General features: G+C 43.2%; 6 protein-coding genes and 1 long non-coding RNA gene across 9 annotated transcripts; 4 read left to right on the top strand and 3 right to left on the bottom strand.

Moving 5' to 3' along the window:
- The first annotated feature begins 26 nt into the window (after positions 1 to 26).
- LOC135333511 (uncharacterized) lies at positions 27 to 1,904 on the top strand. Its single transcript, XM_064528486.1, has 3 exons — positions 27 to 212; positions 1,079 to 1,328; positions 1,634 to 1,904. The coding sequence occupies exons 1-3, from the start codon at positions 27 to 29 to the stop codon at positions 1,843 to 1,845; spliced, it is 648 nt and encodes a 215-aa protein (XP_064384556.1). The 3' UTR covers positions 1,846 to 1,904.
- On the bottom strand, positions 1,905 to 7,614 carry LOC135333503 (cation channel sperm-associated protein 4-like). 3 transcript variants are annotated; one of them, XM_064528477.1, is made up of 11 exons: positions 7,463 to 7,614; positions 7,291 to 7,399; positions 6,440 to 6,500; positions 5,561 to 5,743; positions 5,299 to 5,461; positions 4,651 to 4,893; positions 4,033 to 4,202; positions 3,652 to 3,777; positions 3,208 to 3,315; positions 2,681 to 2,815; positions 1,905 to 2,262 (listed from the first exon to the last, which is right to left on the bottom strand). In XM_064528477.1, the coding sequence occupies exons 2-11, from the start codon at positions 7,392 to 7,394 to the stop codon at positions 2,041 to 2,043; spliced, it is 1,515 nt and encodes a 504-aa protein (XP_064384547.1). In that variant the 5' UTR covers positions 7,395 to 7,399; positions 7,463 to 7,614; the 3' UTR covers positions 1,905 to 2,040. The 3 variants fall into 3 exon arrangements, with proteins under 3 accessions (XP_064384547.1, XP_064384549.1, XP_064384548.1); XM_064528479.1 differs by lacking the exon at positions 7,291 to 7,399 and having other exon boundaries at positions 7,463 to 7,601; XM_064528478.1 differs by lacking the exons at positions 7,291 to 7,399; positions 7,463 to 7,614 and adding an exon at positions 6,744 to 7,279.
- A 7-nt stretch (positions 7,615 to 7,621) lies between these two features.
- On the top strand, positions 7,622 to 11,343 carry LOC135333504 (uncharacterized). The gene is made up of 5 exons (XM_064528480.1): positions 7,622 to 7,764; positions 7,954 to 8,381; positions 9,736 to 9,777; positions 10,382 to 10,964; positions 11,118 to 11,343. Exons 1-5 carry the CDS (start codon positions 7,691 to 7,693, stop codon positions 11,227 to 11,229), a joined length of 1,239 nt encoding a protein of 412 aa, XP_064384550.1. The 5' UTR covers positions 7,622 to 7,690; the 3' UTR covers positions 11,230 to 11,343.
- Positions 11,274 to 15,095, bottom strand: LOC135333509 (oxysterol-binding protein-related protein 11-like). Its single transcript, XM_064528484.1, has 9 exons — positions 14,947 to 15,095; positions 14,790 to 14,890; positions 14,485 to 14,622; positions 14,082 to 14,129; positions 13,566 to 13,730; positions 13,053 to 13,301; positions 12,736 to 12,774; positions 12,388 to 12,497; positions 11,274 to 11,553 (listed from the first exon to the last, which is right to left on the bottom strand). Exons 2-9 carry the CDS (start codon positions 14,877 to 14,879, stop codon positions 11,433 to 11,435), a joined length of 960 nt encoding a protein of 319 aa, XP_064384554.1. The 5' UTR covers positions 14,880 to 14,890; positions 14,947 to 15,095; the 3' UTR covers positions 11,274 to 11,432.
- Positions 15,096 to 15,129: 34 nt separating this feature from the next.
- Positions 15,130 to 17,022, top strand: LOC135333507 (elongator complex protein 5-like). The gene is made up of 5 exons (XM_064528483.1): positions 15,130 to 15,302; positions 15,615 to 15,744; positions 15,982 to 16,253; positions 16,306 to 16,481; positions 16,546 to 17,022. Exons 1-5 carry the CDS (start codon positions 15,227 to 15,229, stop codon positions 16,885 to 16,887), a joined length of 996 nt encoding a protein of 331 aa, XP_064384553.1. The 5' UTR covers positions 15,130 to 15,226; the 3' UTR covers positions 16,888 to 17,022.
- On the top strand, positions 17,004 to 20,386 carry LOC135333501 (probable serine/threonine-protein kinase DDB_G0271682). Its single transcript, XM_064528476.1, has 3 exons — positions 17,004 to 17,275; positions 18,658 to 18,985; positions 19,041 to 20,386. Exons 1-3 carry the CDS (start codon positions 17,024 to 17,026, stop codon positions 20,267 to 20,269), a joined length of 1,809 nt encoding a protein of 602 aa, XP_064384546.1. The 5' UTR covers positions 17,004 to 17,023; the 3' UTR covers positions 20,270 to 20,386.
- On the bottom strand, positions 17,567 to 18,275 carry LOC135333513 (uncharacterized). Its single transcript, XR_010393944.1, has 2 exons — positions 18,109 to 18,275; positions 17,567 to 17,667 (listed from the first exon to the last, which is right to left on the bottom strand). It is a non-coding gene; the product is annotated as an uncharacterized LOC135333513 (long non-coding RNA).
- Positions 20,387 to 20,480: the final 94 nt, after the last annotated feature.

Here is a 20,480-nt window from a genome sequence, read left to right as displayed (position 1 = left end):
GCCAGGATCAAGGAGAGCTAGCTGAGATGGCGATGGGGGTTCCAGTGAGACCACTGCCTCCTAACAGAGTGCCCACTAGTTATGCTCAGGACCAGAACACTCCACTTCATGCAGCTTGTTTCCGTGGTGATTACAATGAAGCTCTCATGTTGTTGTTGAGAGGAGCTGATATCCATGCACTCAACACGTGGAGGGAGACACCACTACACCAGGTGAGGGGGTGGAGGTGTGAGGGTGTGGAGAGACGAGGGGGTGTGATGGCTGTGAGGGTGGAGAGACGAGGGTGTGAGGGGTGTGTGATGGCTGTGAGGGTGTGGGTTGGTATCATAACATACTTTTTTTTTTCTTTTTTTTTTTTTATTAAACAAATTTATGCATACAGCAAAGGTAACAGAAAATAGTAAAATAGTAGCTAATTCAAATCAGTTACCTACACAGAAAACAATCTACAACAGAACATGTAAATTACACTTAATTAAACTACAGTAACTGATATTTAAAGAATGCAAGAGATATACCGTCCGTGTCAAAACCTAATTTATTCCATATGGTTATAGTATCTGCGAAGAATGAATATTTGAAATTATTAGAAGTCGCGAATGGGCCCGAAAGCTGTTTAGTGTTCAAATGTCTTAATTGGTACGGCTGGGCTCTAATGGTGAATGGAAGATTGGGATAGAGTATGCTTGATGCATTGCGCACACACAATGGAACGGTTGCCATTATCCTGATTAGGAGACTGATGCAATGTACCCACCACACCCTGACACATTGTTGTACATGTACCACTGACTAGTCCTATTGTCTCTAAGTGAACACACGCTATTATAAGTGAATTACCAGAACACTAACTGTTGCACTAATCACTAGCCCATTGCACACAATAATAATTACAACCTATGCAGCTAGAGCATCCACACACACTCCACTCCCACCCACCACACACACACACACACACACACACTCCACCCCCCCACCACACACACACTCCACCCCACCCCCCACCACACACACACTCCACCCCCCCACCACACACACTTTTACCCTCCAACCCACACACACACACACACACACACAGTGCACAAGTCGAGGACATCTGGACATCATGCTACTCCTGTTAGACTCTGGAGCTAATGTCAATGCTCTGGACCATGAGTCCCTCACCCCACTACACCAGGCCGTCATACACGCCAATAAAGACGCTACGCAACTATTGCTATGGCACGGTGGCAGTGTGCACAACGCAGGTCATGTGACCGACACCCTGGACGTGGTACGACTAGCGGAGAGTGTTCACGTCTGTCATGGCCTCGTCTCAGAAGCTGTCGGTGGGTGAAGCCATCTGTGTAACTCAAAACAAGATTTGGCTCACACAGTAATTGTTAGATAATTGCTTTATTGTGTAGATGTATGGCGTCACAGGTAGTGACCTCAATTAGTACAATAGAGCCATGGTGTCCATTACATCGTGAGTGACACCTCTCGTACATGTCAACCATTCAAGAGCTTATTATTATTTTTATAAGGACACGGAGAATCTTAGATTTTGCAGACTTTGCAGCTACTATGATTATAGCTGCATAATAATCACACACCACCCCCACCCCTCACACACACACACACACACATGCAGGCAAGGTGTGGTCTCTACAGCACCTCTGTCGGGTGGTTGTTCGACGTAGCCTTGGGGCTCGTAATAGGAGGAGATTAAAGGAGCTTCCTCTTCCTCGTCACCTCCTCTCGTTCTTGACAACCCTTCCATTGGTGGTGGGTGGGCAATTGAGTGGGCGGAGGAGTAGAGGTCAGAGGTCAACAGCAGCATTACGGATTAGTGGACTAACATAACAAAACTTTGGCAGCATTATCACTTCACAGTTGTTCAATATGTCATTATATAAAATATTATTACAGAAACTGATAATAATTAATAAGTGATATTTAATTGATAGATAGTCTGATGAATTAATTTGAATAATATGATTATAAGATAAATAATAATATTTTGATGGCAAGGAATATATGGACGTTTTATACACACAATCAATTTGACTCTGGTCTCAGTGACCTGTCACTAGAGTGGGCGTTTGCCTGTATGATGGAGGAGGACAATGAGTGGGCGTTGTGGGGTTGTGAGTGGGTGTTGCGTCGTGCCTCGGCAGTGGCTAAAGTGGAGATCATCTGACGGAGGGATCGATTGTGTGACGAGGCCACAGGGTTCGCACGGTTCATCAAGATCAGGTCAGAGATAGCATCGCCAGGCATCTGTGTGTGGGCGTGTGTGTGTGTGTGTGTGTTGTGTGGGGGGGGATGCTGAGTGTATTATAATTATATAATTATACTGTTTAAGAGTATACACATTTACAAGCAAGCTCATAATTATTTATAATTATAACCAACGTTCCATTTTTATATAGAGATAAAAGCATTCCAGTGATATATATATGAGAGGTTGCATTACTTGCATGGCACATATATTGCACTGTATTTAAACACAGTGCAATATATGGTTGCCATGGCATATGCAGTGTGATATATGGCATGTTGCACTGTGTTTACTAGCTATTTGGCAAGTTGCACTCGTGCGGGCAATAACTAATACATGTATGTGCATATATGTGAGGAGTAGCACAGTTAAAATGTTTATGTATGTGTGTGTGTGGGCTAGGATCGATGGACATACCAAACTGTTGAATCGTCGTCTGCGGGTGTGTGTGGGCGGTGGTGAGGATGAAGAGGCGTGACTAGCCATACCACTGAGCTCATCATCACTCGCATCATCGGCAAGTATTGTCAAGGCCTTGACCTCCTGATGAATCTGGGAGGAGAAGTACGTCATTATACACCTGATTTAACGTAGAAAATCACAAAATAATTGCTTACTTGTTTTACCAGTATATATAATATTCAGACTTCCCCTAAAATAGCCTAAAGCATGATAGCCTCGATTCCAGGCCGATTAAAATACGTATTTTAATGCGGCCTGGAATCGAGGCTAAAAGCATGACTGTGTTCAGGTGATGGCTATTTCTCAATCTCACAAATTCATTTTTGCATGTAATAAACTAGGCCTAAGAGGTGGTTAGTACCAACTACCACCATCGACCATGCAGCGTGGTGTGGCCGGGCAGATCCATTCTAAATTAGTAGTTTAATTTAGAGCTATGGCTGTACAGCATGAACTAAGAGTTTGTCCATATATACACGTGCCTCAATGATCTGCTGCTGCAGTCTCGTAAACTCTGACAGGTTGTCCTCTTGAGCTGACAGAACGAGAAAATAGTTCTCCAGTTTCTCTAACTTGAGCCCATTCATTTGCTACATTGAAGGAAATTAGAAAACCTGATTGTGTATGTATATTCGTGGACACGGTTAAAATTGAGAGGGTATTAAAATAGCAATTAATAGGTCATTATTATAGTCTATATCGTATAGCGGGTATATTTCGAGGGTATAAATGTTCGTAGTTTTCGCTGAACGGCAAACATTTATACCCACAAAATTAATATCACTTGCAAGAAAGGCTGTTATTCCACGAAAGTTGCATACCTTCGAAATATACCCGCTATACGATATGTACATGTACACCCGTACCATAATAATTATTATAAGAATTCTACGGACAAGGTTAGAATTACAATATTACGGACGTACAGGTAATTGGAGAGATTCCTGTTCTCTGGTCAGCTTGCAGTCCTCCGGGTCCACGGTCTCTATCTTGGAGGGTGGGGTCACGGGAGGTTTGGCCTCCAGCTTCCTCTGCTCGGCTATGGACCACTCCTGTGAACAGCAATGCATGATGACATATTCAACAAACACAAACTTGTTCGTTAAAGTTGGTCTATATCGAAATGTTCGTAACATTACGTATATTATTATATATTATATTATATTATAAGATGGTTGATTAACCTATTATTTCAACTACAAAAAGTGCCAATAAAAATTTCATCACTTTTGTTTTTTGTTTGAGCTCTATAGAATAAATGTATCTTTGTACGTATACATGTAGTTGAACCAGTGTAGCTTGCTTACCAGGTTAGTGACGACTACTGCGACTACGAGGTTAGCAAACACAAAAGCTCCTATAGTGATGAAGATAAGGAGATAGATAGCCCCCAGGACAGCGTTGCCGCAAGCATTCAGTTCCCTGAATATGTTCACCCAACCGTCCTGGGTCACACACACAAACAGTGAGAACATGGCTGGAGGGAGGGGGAGTGGAGTCATCAGTTACACATACAGAATTATTAGTTCCAAAATTGGACAATCGATCTGAACACAAATTACGGGTTTTCAAAGGCACCTAATGTACTGTATGTATGTAATATGGGCTCTATGTGTGCTGTGTCCACTGTCCTGAGGGGAAACAAACATATAATAGTTAGACATGTTTGTATGGGTAATCACTAGGTGGATTGTGTATTGTTATCCAATTTTAATTAGCCGACTAATCATGACAAGCTACGACATCATCCACACACATATGGCGAGATGACTGCCAACATTGACCACTCGACACATCAATAATCAACAACAGATGGAAGTTACCATCACCTCACTCACACCCAACAATATCTACCAGACACACAGTCTGTTAATCAATTAACTTAACAAATTATCTCCCCATGCCCACGCTACAACACAACTCACTTGTTCCTAGAGAACCGAAATTCCTTTTACAGTTATCTCCAAAGAAAGACTGCCCTAGGATGGCAAATAAGAACATGAAGATGAGTAACAGGGCTACGATATTGGCCATGTCCGGGAGGGAGTATATGACCGTCTGTACGACCACTCGGAGTCCCCTCAGGGCACTGATACTGCGTAGGGAGCGGAGGGCTCGGAGTACACGGAGGATGGTGAGCAAGCGAGTGCCACTCAGGAATGTGAGCCCTGTGCAAGAGAGGAAATGCGAGAATAGGAGGCAAGCATGATATACAAATTGGAGGAATAAAGAACTTCTTTCGTTCTTTGTTCCTCCAATTCCCGTATTTTGTGTGCTACTGTGTACATACATGCAGCTATAGTGGTTGACTTCTGTTAAAGTGTTTAGGTATTTGGTCAAATGTTTAGTTGACTGTGCCCTGCTTCCCTCTCTCCAATCTAATTAGTGTTTACAATGTAAAGTTGCACTGTAGACAGGAAGTGAATTTATCTACACATTACCTATATACGTGCATTTCAAGTGAAGTGAATGCAGTCATCAGAATCCATACTTTACGTGTTTGTACATCTATAGAGGGAGGCTAATTATAGAGGCTCTCTCTAGAGGGCGGCCAATTACAGGGGCTCACTCACTGGGCCCGATGAGGGAGAAAGAGACGATGACAAAGTCAAATAAGTTCCAAGCAACTTTCCAGAAGCCAATGAAATCATGGTACCACTTGATTAATATCTCGAGGGTAAAGACGGTGAGGAAGAACTTGTCCAGAGCAATAAACACGGCACTGAAATTCTCCTCCTGTGTGTAGTGTGTGTGGTGTGCAGTGTGTGTGGGCGTGTGTGAATGAAAGCATGCAATTGTAAGAGGGCGTGTCATATAGCTACAGACCACACCCACCAGATATCTGTCAGTCTGCACGCCAATGACGACACAGTTGAGGAAGATAGCAATGAGCATGGCTACTCTGAATAGAGCAGAGTCGATGAGCCAGCCGATATATACGAGGGAGAAACGATTCTCCATTGAACGATCATCCTCGTCTACTACATCGTGGAAATTCACTGATTTATTCTCTGCTTTCTGTGTGTTGTGTGTGTGTGTGTGTGTGTGTGTGTGTGTGTGTGGTGGAGTAGGTGTGTGAAGGAGGGAGGTGTACTTGTGTGCGTGTGTGTGTGGAGTGGGTGTACGTGTGAGGGGAGAAGGGGGGTGTACTTGTGTGTATGTGGAGTGGGCGGGTGTGGGTGTGTCCACATCCACACACTCAGTGAGATTAGCATTCCTTACAATACAATCTGATAATAACCATGCATAGTCCATGTCCACAGACATGCCACATCAGATGGCCATGGTCATAGCAGGTGCACACCAATCAAAGCAGCAGCCATACAGCAAACAGCACTAGTGAAGCCAACATCACAAAGAGTCCACTTTCTGTTGTTGTGAAGAATGCCATTAACTACTTCCATGCAGCACGGGATAAAAATCAAATAAACCAGATCCCTGGGGGCTGATAATCCTGTCAGTTATCCTCTGCTGGGATTACATGTTTACACAGTTGAAGGAAGTATTCGGTAGATTCCTGCAGCGTAACTAAAGCAGGCTAGAGTGACCCCAGCGATGTGGCCGACTTGTAGCGTAACTAAAGCAGGCTAGAGTGACCCCAGCGATGTGGCCGACTTGTATTAGAGTTTCAACCGCGTGTAATTGACAGGTGCTTTGTAATGGACACACCATTACCCCACACTGCAGGTGTGTGGTGTGGTCAGAGGGGCTTACGGAATTATGTAAGAAGAGAAGTTTGCTCTTGACATGACTTACATCTGCTTCATATTCGTCCCTGTAAGAGATTCGATTGCAATAACAAGTTACGTAATAATAACCTCAAGTTGCAGTGTACATACATACGCATGCACACACACACTCTGTGGTTAATACACTCTACTCAAATTAGGGTTGGTCACTAGTAACATAAGTTACACAACATCAATCTGCAGTACACACACACACTTGTGGCTATGGACTATAGCTACTATTATACTCATAATTGCTAGGGTTACCTAGTTTCACTCTACCACATTACCAGGTCATTTCCTTCCACTACAATCCTAGCTTCAGTATAATTAGCCAGCTTCATGCAAAAAGAGCTCTTGCACTATCCCATAGCATGATAACTGGCCTAGCTGTATCTATAGCATGCAACTAGTATCAAGCAGCTGTGGTCATGTGTGTGCCTGGTCATGTGTGTGCCTGGGGGCTAAAGGGGAATGCAATACAATCTACTGTCGGACACTCTAGTCAACCTTGCCTCTCATATTGTGTAACAGCAAAACCAGAGCACACTAGATAATGATGACATGTGTAATCTAAGTGTGTTGCCCCGGTAACCCTGCAACCTCTGATCTATAATCAAAGGTTTAGAAAGCAATTTGCTTGGCTCCATAAATATTTTATTGGTAATTTGCAAAGAAACCACCCATCCCTTTCTAACACCCCATCTTTCTAAATACGACCGAGCAATCATATCAAATAGCGAGAGTTAAAGGCTTCTTCAGACAAACTCTAATATTGCTTTTTAATGGTGAAACGCAAAATTCCTCCCTAATTGGGTGCATAATTAGGATAATTACTGGAATTGCTCGAGCGTTGTCGTGCAGTCCTGTGGCTTCCTCTCGTTCACTAGACCAATGGGACGAACGCGATTCTTTAGTTTACGCCAAAACATGGCTACCATGTCATCTGCAAGGGAACAAGGCCCCATGCCATATATTGGAGATGTAGCTAGTACACACAGTAACTTACTTGGTAACTGTACTGTACAGTAAAAAGTCTTCCTTCCGTTTGGCGTGATTGAAATGAAATTCCTGCCAGTAAAAAAGCAATAATCGACCACAGGCACTAGGCTAGAGGGGGGAGGAGCTGCCACATCCGCATGCGAATAATGTAATGGTGATAAAAAATGAGTGATACATAAAACTGAAGTTTTCTGTAGTTCCCAGCAGATAGTAAGTAGTATACTGAAGAGAATCAATGGCTGACTCTACTGTACTGTGGTCAGAGGTAGACTCCAGTGGAGGGGACGGACAGAGAGACTGCAATGGATGGTATGTGTCTGACTGTCTGACTGTAATCTGTGGCTTGGTTCCTCTAGTGTCTAGCATGTCTGATAGGCTAATATAATTAGGCCAGGCTAGACTACTGACACGATAGAGCTGATGCAAAGTCTTTTGCTTTCTTATGCCTCAGTATTAAACTAGTAGATCTAATATGCATATGCATACGACATCCTGCAGTGGTCTACAGTTCTCGTCCTTGGAAGTGGCTTGCACGACATCAACTGAAGTCGACTCTCAAAGAGACTGCATCTGTTGTACACTGCAAGCTAGCTCCCAACAAGATCACTCATACAAAGAAAGGACCTATAAAAGAGTCAAACGATTTCATCTCCTTCCAAACCTGCATTGCAAATTATCCAGACTGCAGCCACTCCTTGTGTTTTGTATATTTTTCTCGATAATTCAGTGTGCACTGTCCCAAGGATCTGATTCCCTACCGGAGCGTTGTTATGCCGATGTTGATTGTGAGTTCGCCCTCAACGTGCGGTATAGCTATAACAGATATAATGGAGACTGTGAGCTGGATCTGTGTTCACCTCCTGCTAATGGCGATGGTTTGAACAGCTTCACATATCTCGAGGACTGTCAGAGCACTTGTATGAGAGGTGAGAGATTTCTGTAATTATAATTATTAAAAGTATAATTTTTTCCACTCTATTAATTTGCTTTGAACAAGACTTATGTGCCTAAGAATTTAGAATTTGACCCAACAATATTTCTCGGCCAAAATATCTCTGTTTGGCTGTTTGTAGTCTGTAAGGACATCCGTTGGCAGGGAGAGGGGGGGACCTCATAATGGCCTGGTGCACTTTATTGCATGGAGTGGTTTTGCATGGAGTGGTTAGGTCCAGGTCCAGGTCCGTCCAATGGTAGATAGTAACTTGATCATGGCTGCAACAGGAAAGATGGATTGTTTCCCATCATGATTATGGATCCTAGTCAAGTGTCTGTGTGTATGCGTATATCATCCTCATTAGCTCATGTTTTGAAACTATTACAGCTGGTTACATAAAGCTGTTATAATTATGATACTGGACACCACCTTTTCATTGAATTGGCAGTTTGTGATTGACGCAAACAATGGTATCACTGGTAACCATGATATACCATGTGCTACTAATTCTCCAATTAGTTGTTCAAAGGATGGAATGGTTCTTGACAGCAATTTTCATGCCAAGCACACTAACTACCCAATAATGAATAGCTAACTATAATTTCACGGCTCATTAAATAGTATTGTGCGAGAAAATTATTAGTATTGCTGTTATGATTAATATTGATTGCATTCTACGCCATCCTATAGCCATCCTATACTGCCAGCCCCCCCCCCCCACTAGCCCCCCTGCAGCCCCCCTCTCTAGCCCTGGCTGATATCAGCAGATGCATGCAATTAGGGGTGGTTGTATTATAATAAGAGCATCCCCAATCTCTGATATGGTTTACACTGTACTGTGGCTTCTCTCACAACATTAAAGGCTTCCTCCCAGTGTACGGAATAACAAATCTGAGCTCATATCCATGGCAGTGTTGTCTTTCCTGAATCTAGATCTCTTTGTTGATTCATAGCGTTGTTTTTAAGAGCCTGTTAGATGTGAAGTGCTGTACATTTGTAGTATAAGGCGTTAGGTAGGTGAGAGGTAGATGTGGTTTTGTATGGGAATGATCTATTTTTGGTTCTTTTGATGGTCAGGATCTAATTGCCACACTAATTTGCTAATTTGTTGGGAGCTACCACAGCATATTTCGTGTTGATAGGCACACACACTCTGTTAAACACACACTTGATTGAGGTAACCCTTGTCCAGTGCTATCTGTATCCTGTCCCCACGATGAGAGGTGTCAGATCTTACCACCGTGGTCTTGTGGTAATAGGTACACCTGGTCCCCTCTTAGATCATCTACCATGCCTACACAGTCATAATTATTGCTCATTTTTATCATGGCCTTTTTTTTCTATAGTGGCAACAGTTTCTACCACTCCTCCTCCTCCTGTGAACAGAGGTGAGTTGTAAGAGCTTTGTCTGTGCCCACAAATAAATAATTATTAAGCGATTTAATTTTAATTCACAATCATTTCAGCTATGCCATCCTAACAGCCTGGTTTAATTAAAAGAAAATTACGTGTGTGTGTGTGTGTGTGTGTGTGTGTGTGTGTGTGTGTGTGTGTGTGTGTGTGTGTGTGTGTGTGTGTGTGTGTGTGTGTGTGTGTGTGTGGTGTGTGTGTGTGGGGGGGGGGTATTGAAAGCCAAGACAGTGTACAGTAACATATCGACTTAAAGTTTGAAACTTGATTTTTATTCAGTGCATTTCTGAGCTTGTTTTGCTCATGCATGTACACTCTGCATCACCACGCTATGTCAGGCATGTATCTCTCTTACATAGGAACTCTTATAATGAAGTCAGCTAGCTAGGTAAACAAACTAAGGATATGACTGATATCAACATGGTAACCTAGAACTGTACTGTTATGAACGAGGTCATGTAGTGGGAAGTCAATAAAGGACAGCTAGTGGTTACTGTAATGTGGTGTAAAGATAGTGCCATAGCAAATTGTTTCCACCCACTACACACCCACACACACACACCACCCACACCACACACACAGATGCTTGTTTTCACAACTGGGATGATATTGATGGGTGTAGTCCTATGTTCCCCACGACTCGTTATTCCTACAATATTTCATCTGGCACGTGTGAGGGTTATCACTCATTCAACTGTGAGCCAAGCGGTGACATTAACAGCTTTAAAAATTTGCAACAGTGCGAAGAACGTTGTCTCACACCTGTCACTACCACGCCCACACCCCTCCCAACTCCCACACTCGTCATCAACGCCCCCACACCTGTCACCAACGCCCCCATACCTGTCACTAACGCCCCCACACCGAGTGGTAGTGGAGACGAGACCTTCCCATTCACCACTCCCTCACAAGATAACACTTCTGATAATACGAACGAAATAAGTACCACTCAAGACTTAATCACATCAACGAGCATAGCAACCACCCTAGCAACGGATACGGTGGTAGACAGAACGACACCTACGCAGAGACTAAATATATACGACCACGCTATTATTGGAGTGGGTTTGTTGGCCTTGTTTTTGTGTGTAATTCTCGTCCTCGTTATCGTCGTGGTGATGTTCAAGTACAGGAGAAGATTAGCCCTCAAAAAACAGGAAGTGATGTAAGTCCAACATCCTGTATGGCTTCCTGTAAGCTTTCAGTAATGGGCCTTTGTACTCTACTGTTAGTTATAATTATGATGGCTTTATACATCCCCACACACACACACACTCCCTAACCCCCACCCCCTCCACCCACACACACACACACACAGGGATAGTCGGAGGGTTAAGATGGTGCAGGCGTATCGAGGGAAAGCCGCTCTATTCTCACACAACTCATTAACTGCTAGCGTACAAACTCAAAGCTATTTCTCTACAGTATAACCACACTCACTGACACTCAGACGCTACATTTTATGATCACACAATTCAATCACTTGTCTACATTTTTTTGTAACCAGACAATGACTCAATATGACATCAGAGAGCAAATTACAACGTTTAATTAATGAACACTAATTAAAGAGAACACAGACTAATTATATTATTATTGACACGCACAATTGAGTAACGGTTGCTAAGGGTTGCTAAGGGTTAGAGGTTAAAGACTTGCTTCCTAGACTTCGTGTTGATCCGTGAGCTGAGAGATTGTTCATACGAGCCGGAGAGCTTGTGATAGAGTTGCGTCTCATGGTCTCCACGTCTCCACTGTGTAAGTGTGTGGTGGGCGGTTGTGTGTGTGTGTGTGTGTGGAGGGTAGTGATGAACATAAGCATTTATAGAATAGCCTATATATAATAGTTAGACACTGTTTTGGAGGTGTCTATGGGATTTAGAAGCCCAAAGGCATTGATTTAGTATCCCGAGCGTAGCGAGGGTACTAAAGTGGCTGAGGGCTTCTAAATCACATGGACACCGACAAAATAGTGTCTAACTCATTTAGATACTAGTGCGCATGCGCACACTGCTTGACTACAATACTGACAACGGAATACTAGGTATACTAAGTAAATTTGCAGGTATACTAAGTCTGATAGTATACCTGCTCTGAGGCACTTTTCCCATGTACTTTCCATGTACTTCCCATGTAGATCTTATCAACTAGTGTCTAAATAACAGCAATCGGACTGTATTACAACAACCTATAATATACTGACAGTATAAAGAGGGGGTGTAGTTGAAGATCTTTCAACAGCCATTAACTTGAGTACCGTTGATCCAATGTTAAAATTTTTTACAATTTTCTGAAAGCTTAGAAAGAGACCTTTCAAATGATGTGTTTACATCCAACATTTTGTTGGGGCTGTAATTTGTCATTTTTCGGACTTGGACTATGGGAATGTCCATGGTATTTGGCAAAAATTACCGAATTATTTCATCTCCCAAATACGAACTTTGATGATACCATTTGAAAGGTATCTTTCTAAGCTTTCAGAAAATCATAAAATTATTGAAATTGAACTCACGGAACTCAAGTTATGGCAGCTGAAAAAGTTACTCTTAAATGGTCTACATACATGCATGTATAGCTTTGTGCTTCACCTGTGTGTTGATATTTGGTCGGGGTCCGAATAGTTGGCCTTGAGGAGAGTGAGACAATCTCTGACAGTGGACACGGCAGCTTTAGACGAGGCTCTCAGGAGGAGAACATTCTAGAGTGGGGGGGGGGAGGAGGCGTACATTGTGAGGCAATGTCTTTGGCCTTGCTCCATATAAAAGAATTTTAGATACAAGAGGTGTCATGCCCCTTTACCACACGGCTAACTGCCTCGAGAATTTGGGAATAGGGTAGTTAGAAAAGTGTTTCTCCCTAGTGGGGGGGGGGGGGGGGGGTATTTAGAGGAGAAGTTGTGGAATGATGGATAATGGTACATGTATCTAAACTCTCACCGTGTCTAGAGGGTTAATTCCAGACTGTGTGGCATAAGACTGGAGGAATAAACAACGACATGATGATACATACACACCACACATGACTGGAGGAATAAACAACGACATGATGATACATAACACCACACATGACTGGAGGAATAAACAACGACACGATGATACATACACACCACACATGACTGGAGGAATAAACAACGACATGATGATACATAACACCACACATGACTGGAGGAATAAACAACGACACGATGACACATACACACCACACAGTAACGCTAACAAGCATGATTGCACACTATACAGTAGCTACTCCTCACATCAATCTGCATTTCCATGTTTTGCTGGTATGTTTGCAGTCGTGAGAAAGCCTCCGCCATAGCATCTCCACCAGGGAAGCCAGGGTCTAGTTCTTCTCTCGGTTTCCTGGACGGGGCTTTGGGACGAGATCGAATACTGGTGGCAATTCTTGTACGTTGTGATCGTGTGGGTGGTATGATGGCGGAGGCGGAAGAGATGTGTGAGTCTGGTGGAGCTGTGGAGAGCGTCTGTGATGGTTGCGTCCAGGCCTGTGTGAGTGGATGGGGTGTATGGGCACTATAAATACAGTGGAAACAACCAAACAGCTTTGCTTCCATACTTAAACAAAATAGACCGTATTTTTACCAGGGAAACCCTTTTCCCAACACAAGCAGTTATGGACTAGTTAGCTATGAAAACAGGCCTGATTCTGAAAAATCATCCACTTATTATAGTCTGGAATAGCATAACAATACTTATGGAGCACTGTACATATTAAGAACCTTGTTAGAGCCTGTCATGAATTGACTCACTTCTTTGTTGGCTTTGCTACTGCATAGCTCCACTTGTCTCCTCATACGAGTGACCCAGTGCTGCCTCTCTCGAGAATCAGCCGCCCTCAGTTTGTAAACGTCCCCGTTAGTGCCGCTCACTGTGAAGGTCTGGGAGTCCTCTTCACTGGGGGCAACCATCGCTCCCTGGGGGGTGGGGGTAGGATGAATAATGTGATTAATACACCGTATTACTAGAATGTTTTGTGAGCATCAAACATACGCAAACTTTGCGATGGTTGACCAATTCGCAACAATAAAATCCGCAAAACCTAAACTAGTAAATACACACGATCCTTGCCAGAACACAATAGCTAGATCGCAAAGGGTCAAATTTTCTGCTGATTTGACTTATTCGCAAAGATTTTTCACCAGCAAAATATTCTAGTAATATGGTATCCTGTTGTCGTAAACTTGTGACATACTACATCTGTAAATCAGTACAACAAAATGTAGAGAATAGAATAGAATAGACAAGTTGACTGGCTATAACCTCACCCAGAGTTGTAGTGACCCTCTTGGTGGTTGCTTCTGTCTATCCTCACTCTGTGAACACAAGTGATAAATACAGAGGTGGTTAGGTGGTGGCCTGGGGCAATAGCAGGCCCTAATTGAAGGACAGCTGACCAGTTAACAGTTGCTAATTGCTAATTTTATTGATTACTTAACTTTATTATCACTAAGAGTGTACATACACAATCAAAGGCTGTGTATGGAAACAGTGTGAACACACGTACACTGTACATTGACACAATGCGTGAAAGCTTAGAAGTGAATCTAATGAAAGCAGCCAATAAAGAAAAAGTGGAAACCCACAATAATAATAATATATAATAGCATTAGAATAACTCATCACCATGCATACCGCCCCCTCGTACACACACGCCCACACCACACACACCATATAGTAGTGGAGCACCCCCTCTTGCTGATTGATGGAGAACCATCGCGACTGCCAGCCCTTGAAAGCATTGGTCCACTTGAACAGCATACCCTTAGGGGGTGTGGCCAACATCTCTGCTGTTGTCTTATCAAATTGCTGAGCAGAAAAGAAACAAATTAAAAAATCGTACATTGTCAATAATTAAAGGGGCCTTGAATAAAAATTGTTCATCTGTTTCGGAGTAGAAATGTTATACTATAAGAATAGCTAGAGTACTACAGTATAGTACTGAGTATTTTATGTTAGTCTGTTAGAGAGCATACCTTGGCCCTATCCATTACAATCTTCAGCTTCTCCTTCTCCTGCTCTGAGAGACCAGACTCGTCCAACTCCACCAGATCTCCAGAATGCATGGTATGATGGGCTGTGAGGTCACAAAGCTCTTAATTAATTGGGCAAGCAGCAGGATGTACGACGTATTATGGTGGTCTTCAATAAGAAAACGAATCCTTTGATGAAAGCCCTCTAAGCAGAACACGAGTAAGCCTTTTCTGTCAGTAATAATGGAGTCTCTGTACACTAACAAGGTACACGCTGTGTTACTGTGTTTCTTTGTCTTCGTCTTGTACTTTTAGTACCGCAAGCCCCGCCCCTCTTTTTTAAGGGGCGTGGCTTGTGGAGGTTTTTAGTGAACTTTGACCTCAAAATATTGACCTTGATAATAGACCTTTACCATAATTATAATGCCTACCCACGTGGCATGGCTGCTAAAGAGAGTAGCTTGCTGGAGGCCCTGAGGGGAGGATCTGAGCTCACAGACAGTGTCATCATTCAAGGTGAGTGACATAAGGATGCAGTACGTTTCGTCTGAGTGTATTAAAGTCCTCAGACACTAATTACATGGACTTTTTGCCAGTGTTGGTACGATTACACTGTTTGACTCTGATAGTGTATACAACCCTATGCATGTGAGAGCCCGTCACTTGAGTCTAGAGTGTGTTAAACGCATTTTGTACGTATTACTAACTAACTAACTAACTTAAATTTTGATGGCTCTGTGCTCAATACATTTATGGTTAAAATCCATCAATTTTGAGATTGCCAAAAAACAATTCTTCTTTGAGCATTCTGTTTTTATTTTCTCTCAGACTGTGTTGAAGTGAGTGGGCGACCATTACTCAAGTCCCTGGTGCACAGATACTCTCAGCAGTCACCAGTTCATCTGTTTCTGTTGGAGAGTGGCAGGCAAGACTGGGAACACTGCTCTACTGGGAAACAGTAAGCATTAGCTAGCATACAGGTACATACATAATTACGGCTGCAATTTTTATGTACAATACAGTCAATGATGTGCCCAAGTGTTGGCTATTATACAATGTAAATCTTAAATTTCAATGCGACACGCAAAATTGCCTCTTTTATGTAGTAAAGTAGCCTAAGAGGTGGTTATTTTTGTCTACAGAGGTGACCGGTGTGGGCACATCCCTGAATGCTCCTATTGCACATTCCTTCCAGGCTATTCTATCATGATTACTACACTGATCCACTCGGCTGGGACCATGATGATGACATCACTACCACTACAACAACAGGGGCTTCCCATACTAGCAAGCGTTGTTTGCATGGACTAACAGTGCAAAGCTGTGTGGGAGATGTGGAAGGTGTGAGGAGTGTGGAAGATGTGAGGAGTGTGGACGATGTGAGGGGAGTGGTTGTGTTTGACTGTCTCTCAATGCTACTACTGACACAGTCTGCATCGAGTGTATCCAGGCTACTCCATGGCCTAGGTAAGAGCTGGGTCAGTCGTCTATGGACAGTATCGCCATTACTTCTCTGTAGGTCATCATTGCTTGTTAGTGTTATCACTGGTTCATGCCGACCTGCACGAGGATCATGTGATCTCTCAGCTCAGTCATGTGACCTCCACAGTCGTCTCAATGCAAACACCACCCCCTCTTACAGACTACCTTTGCTCTGTATACCATAGGAGAAAATCAGGAAAAATATCTAAACAGGTACTACCTACGTAAGAAAAATGTGTGTCTAAACGATTCATTTCTTTTTCCTCTTTTCTTGCAGGTGGAATCTTTCACAATATCTGCCGACTATTCTACTCTCTCCTCGTCCCTGCACAGGCCCCACACACACTCCACACTCTCCACTACTCACACAACACCCTCACAGGCAGCAGATCCCACGGCCAACCTGACCTTTGATCTCACTCTGACAGCCAAGGAGAAACATGATCGAGCCAACGTGGTCCTCCCCTATACACGCCCACACATCACAGCTCACACCCACCCACACATCACATCTGACACCCGCCCACACATATCACTTGGGAAGGGAGAGATATTCTATCAGCCTGATGAAGCGGACGATTTCGACGAATCAGATCCAGACGACGATCTAGACATTTAGGGACACTTTGCAAATCTGAATATCATAGTTGAATAATAGCCAATGACATTACTCAACAGCTTAGCTGATAGGACTGTACTAGCTGTGTTGTGTGTTTGTTTGTGAATATTACAATAAGGGGGCGTTATGTGTAAACATGCAATGCGGGGGCGGGGCTAGTGGTGCAAGATGGCTACAAGTGATGATGGGTGGAGTGGAATGGAGCAGCTCTCCCGTTACCTTCCATAGGAACAAGGGGAAGAATGTTGAGCTAACAGAGAGTAACACAGTAGCCACTAGGACTGAGAGCTACGGCTATGGTATAGTGTTCACCAGTAAGCCAGTGGTTGTTGGACAGATGCTCAAGGTCACTATGACAGAGAGGGGGCACTGTTTCGTTGGTAAAATGGTGAGAGCTCATTTGGTGTGTGCATTGCTTGGCTGTTGATCACAGTCAAAATATCTCATCTATAAAGATGCTCATAGAGCATTTACCCATAGATAGTAGAGGAAGGGGATTGGAAACACAGGCAATTAGCACTATTTCACACGGACCGTCCTTGCTACAACCTCAATTATAGCCGCGACCATATGCAACTTGAAGTGCTGAGCTTGCAATAAACTTTTTGTGCACTAATGGCAGTTTATGCTAAACTAAAAGCTTAAAGCAAGCTTATGATCATGCATAGACAACAATGAACAATCAATATAAGGTATAAGCATGATCTAAACATAATTATACATGAATTATCAATGTTCTTCCAGTGATTTATCAGTCCAAGTTCTTGCCACACATCGACACTGCGGTGACAAAATCAGAGCATGAATAGTGATTTTCAAAATCTAATGGATTGGAAGCAATAATATGGACATTGATCTTTAATATTTCCGAGTTTCGAATATAAACTCAGCTTAGTTATGGAGATGCTACCCCGCAAAGATGGCTAGTGGAAATCAACAAATCGGTCAATAACTCAAGAAGTATGATATCCCCACTTCCAATATATAGCTGAAGCAATAAAATAACATCTTGTACTACTACTGTAACCATTCATTTACAATAGATGCAATTCATATGTCAGTTCTTACCCCACAAATAAAAAGAAGAAGCTAAGTGTTGTAAAATCTTCAAATTTTGTGTGCTACCAAGAGTGAACATGACTTCTAGCTAGTAATAATGTTTCATTTTGTACCTAGCCATGCCTCAAGACAAATTTTAGGGCTATTCATACATTTACTTACCTTGTATCCTCTCATTTGCTTCTTTTCAAAAGCTTCTCTTGACCTTAAAACCAGTAAAATCACACCTCAAGGTGTCTATTGGTTGCTGAACGCACTGTCCCAGAGGCCTCACATGGCAAGCATAAGCTCACGTGATCCCGTTTCCAATCCCTCTCCTCTACTATCTATGATTTACCCCCGTGCGTTGCTTTACCGTAAGGACCTTAATATCTATATCTATAAAGCAACGATTAGATTGATTAGAGCACAACATAACTACCCTACTAGGCTATAATGCAACTTTTAGCCTTAAAACAAATGTGTGTGTTTTTTGCCTTCGAAGATCACGTTTCAACCACTGTCTCATTAGCAGTTAAAAGAATCCATGAAAGTGTCTAGTTTGCTCAAACCGCTCATTTTTGTGTCCACACACACACACACACACACACACACACACACACACACACACACACACACACACACACACACACACACACACACACACCAATTACTCTACCCCTGCTACACACGGGGTAATTATAAACTAGTTCATGTATAACTCTGACACAGAATATTGGCTTCACTGGAGAGAACCCGGAGGACTCGACACTGACACAGTTAACATATTTGTACTGGCAAACAAATCACAAGCATTTACTGAGTACACACTCCACTGATCTCCAATACAAGAACAAGAAACTCTCTGATCTGGGTTTCCGCACTCTAGATTTGAGTGTGGGTGATTCCTTAGGAATGTTGCTGACGCTGGAGAAGGAGGTCCACTGGTTTGTGAATGATGTGTGGAGAGGGTCTGCACGTGTGAAGGATTACCCCCTGGACACACCTATGTGGGGGGTCGTGGACGTGTGTGGACGGTGCAAGGCAGAGATTTGCACTGGTAAGCTATTACTAGTACAGTGTATGTGTAGTCACATGTGTTCACTCCCCCACAGTGTCCAGGTGCAACCCTGACTCAGAGAGGAGGCTGAGAGAGATGGGAGTGGCAATGGCACAGGATGCAAGACCTAAAGAACGGTCATTGTTTGCAAGGTTGCTAGGGTTTGGATCAACTAAGTCACAAGACGATGTCACTTCAACCTTGCGTTGGGAAAATGGTCAGCTTCAACAACAACTAACAAGAGCTAATGAAGAGCTCACACAATCACGCTCAGACAATCAACAACTTCAACTGTTGGTGTCAGAAAAAGGCCAAGAAAACACTCGACTACAGCAACAACTAACACTTTCCATCAACCAACGACAACGATCTGACACAGAGAACCAACAGCAGATAGGGACCCTCAGAGGACAAGTGGACGTCCTCCAACGAAGAGTGGCCTCTCTCTCAGCCACCAATCGTAGCAGCCACCCTCAGGAGGTGGAGTTCTGGCAGGTGTCTCCAGAGGAGGTGTCTATTAGAGAGGACGAGATTCTTGGCCGAGGGGCCTGGGGCTACGTTGCCAAGGGAACCTTTAGAGGAACAACGGTGGCCGTCAAACGAGTGTATCCTGAAATCCTACGACAGACTACGATGGATCGAATTCGTCGTGAGATTCGCACCATGGCTCAGATTCGCCACCCCAACCTTGTCCTCTTTGTTGCTGCCATCGTCAACCAGCAAACAGGTCCCATGATTGTCACAGAGCTCCTGGATACCTCTCTACGTTCTGCCTACCAGGACAATCGTGTTGGTCCCAACAAGCGAAGGATCTTTGGAGACATTTCCTCAGCTCTGGTTTATCTCCACCGACAGAGGGAACCCATCATCCACAGAGATGTGAGCTCTGCTAATGTCCTCCTTCTCTCTCTACCCAACAACAAATGGCTTGCCAAACTCTCTGACTTTGGATCAGCTAACCTAGCTCGAGATGCCACTACTCCTGGAGAAGGTGCTATCCTGTACACTGCCCCTGAGGCCTATCCTCATCCACCTTCATCATCTCAACCACCACCACAACAGACGACAAAGATTGATGTGTACAGTTTTGGAGTGCTTGCTTGTGAAGTGGTGACCCGAACATTTCCGAAATCTGAACTGTTTTATCGTCTGCTATCGAGTATGGAAGGTGTATGGTGGGAGCTCCACCCACTCATCACCTCCTGTGTCTCTCACTCCCCTCAGGACAGACCCTCCATGGACACTGTGCTACACCACATCAAACAATTGGACTCTGAGCCTTAAGGACATTTAGTGTCATGTGCATATGTGTGATGTGTCTATTTTTCTTCAATTATTTTTATGTTTGGTTTATTTGTGTGAAATGATTTTATTGTAATAAAGATGTGTCAACATGCCGGATTACAACATTCATAGTACATACTTTCATGCTTGTTTAACTATAATATAGCCACTTGAGGAAAACTTAATTACAAGAATAATGTACTAGTAACTA

Source organism: Halichondria panicea, chromosome 3 (assembly GCF_963675165.1).
Source record: "Halichondria panicea chromosome 3, odHalPani1.1, whole genome shotgun sequence".
In the NCBI taxonomy this organism is placed as follows: domain Eukaryota; kingdom Metazoa; phylum Porifera; class Demospongiae; order Suberitida; family Halichondriidae; genus Halichondria; species Halichondria panicea.
Note: the sequence above shows the minus strand (reverse complement) of the source record. Positions and strands in the feature narration are given on the sequence as shown.

Coding starts and splice junctions, on each gene's coding strand:
- LOC135333511 (XM_064528486.1), top strand. CDS start 27: ATGGCGATGGGGGTTCCAGTGAGACCACTGCCTCCTAACAGAGTGCCC. Junction 213..1,078: donor GGGAGACACCACTACACCAG/GTGAGGGGGTGG, acceptor ACACACACACAG/TGCACAAGTCGAGGACATCT. Junction 1,329..1,633: donor CCTCGTCTCAGAAGCTGTCG/GTGGGTGAAGCC, acceptor ACACACATGCAG/GCAAGGTGTGGTCTCTACAG.
- LOC135333503 (XM_064528477.1), bottom strand. CDS start 7,394: ATGGTAGCCATGTTTTGGCGTAAACTAAAGAATCGCGTTCGTCCCATT. Junction 5,462..5,560: donor TGCAGACTGACAGATATCTG/GTGGGTGTGGTC, acceptor CACTACACACAG/GAGGAGAATTTCAGTGCCGT. Junction 3,778..4,032: donor CAGTAGTCGTCACTAACCTG/GTAAGCAAGCTA, acceptor TGCTGTTCACAG/GAGTGGTCCATAGCCGAGCA.
- LOC135333504 (XM_064528480.1), top strand. CDS start 7,691: ATGGCTGACTCTACTGTACTGTGGTCAGAGGTAGACTCCAGTGGAGGG. Junction 8,382..9,735: donor TCAGAGCACTTGTATGAGAG/GTGAGAGATTTC, acceptor TTTTTTCTATAG/TGGCAACAGTTTCTACCACT. Junction 10,965..11,117: donor CTCAAAAAACAGGAAGTGAT/GTAAGTCCAACA, acceptor ACACACACACAG/GGATAGTCGGAGGGTTAAGA.
- LOC135333509 (XM_064528484.1), bottom strand. CDS start 14,879: ATGCATTCTGGAGATCTGGTGGAGTTGGACGAGTCTGGTCTCTCAGAG. Junction 14,130..14,484: donor GGGTGCTCCACTACTATATG/GTGTGTGTGGTG, acceptor TTGTGTTCACAG/AGTGAGGATAGACAGAAGCA. Junction 12,498..12,735: donor GAATTAACCCTCTAGACACG/GTGAGAGTTTAG, acceptor CCCCCACTCTAG/AATGTTCTCCTCCTGAGAGC.
- LOC135333507 (XM_064528483.1), top strand. CDS start 15,227: ATGGCTGCTAAAGAGAGTAGCTTGCTGGAGGCCCTGAGGGGAGGATCT. Junction 15,303..15,614: donor AGACAGTGTCATCATTCAAG/GTGAGTGACATA, acceptor ATTTTCTCTCAG/ACTGTGTTGAAGTGAGTGGG. Junction 16,254..16,305: donor CAGGCTACTCCATGGCCTAG/GTAAGAGCTGGG, acceptor ACTTCTCTGTAG/GTCATCATTGCTTGTTAGTG.
- LOC135333501 (XM_064528476.1), top strand. CDS start 17,024: ATGCAATGCGGGGGCGGGGCTAGTGGTGCAAGATGGCTACAAGTGATG. Junction 17,276..18,657: donor ACTGTTTCGTTGGTAAAATG/GTGAGAGCTCAT, acceptor ACTCTGACACAG/AATATTGGCTTCACTGGAGA. Junction 18,986..19,040: donor CAAGGCAGAGATTTGCACTG/GTAAGCTATTAC, acceptor ACTCCCCCACAG/TGTCCAGGTGCAACCCTGAC.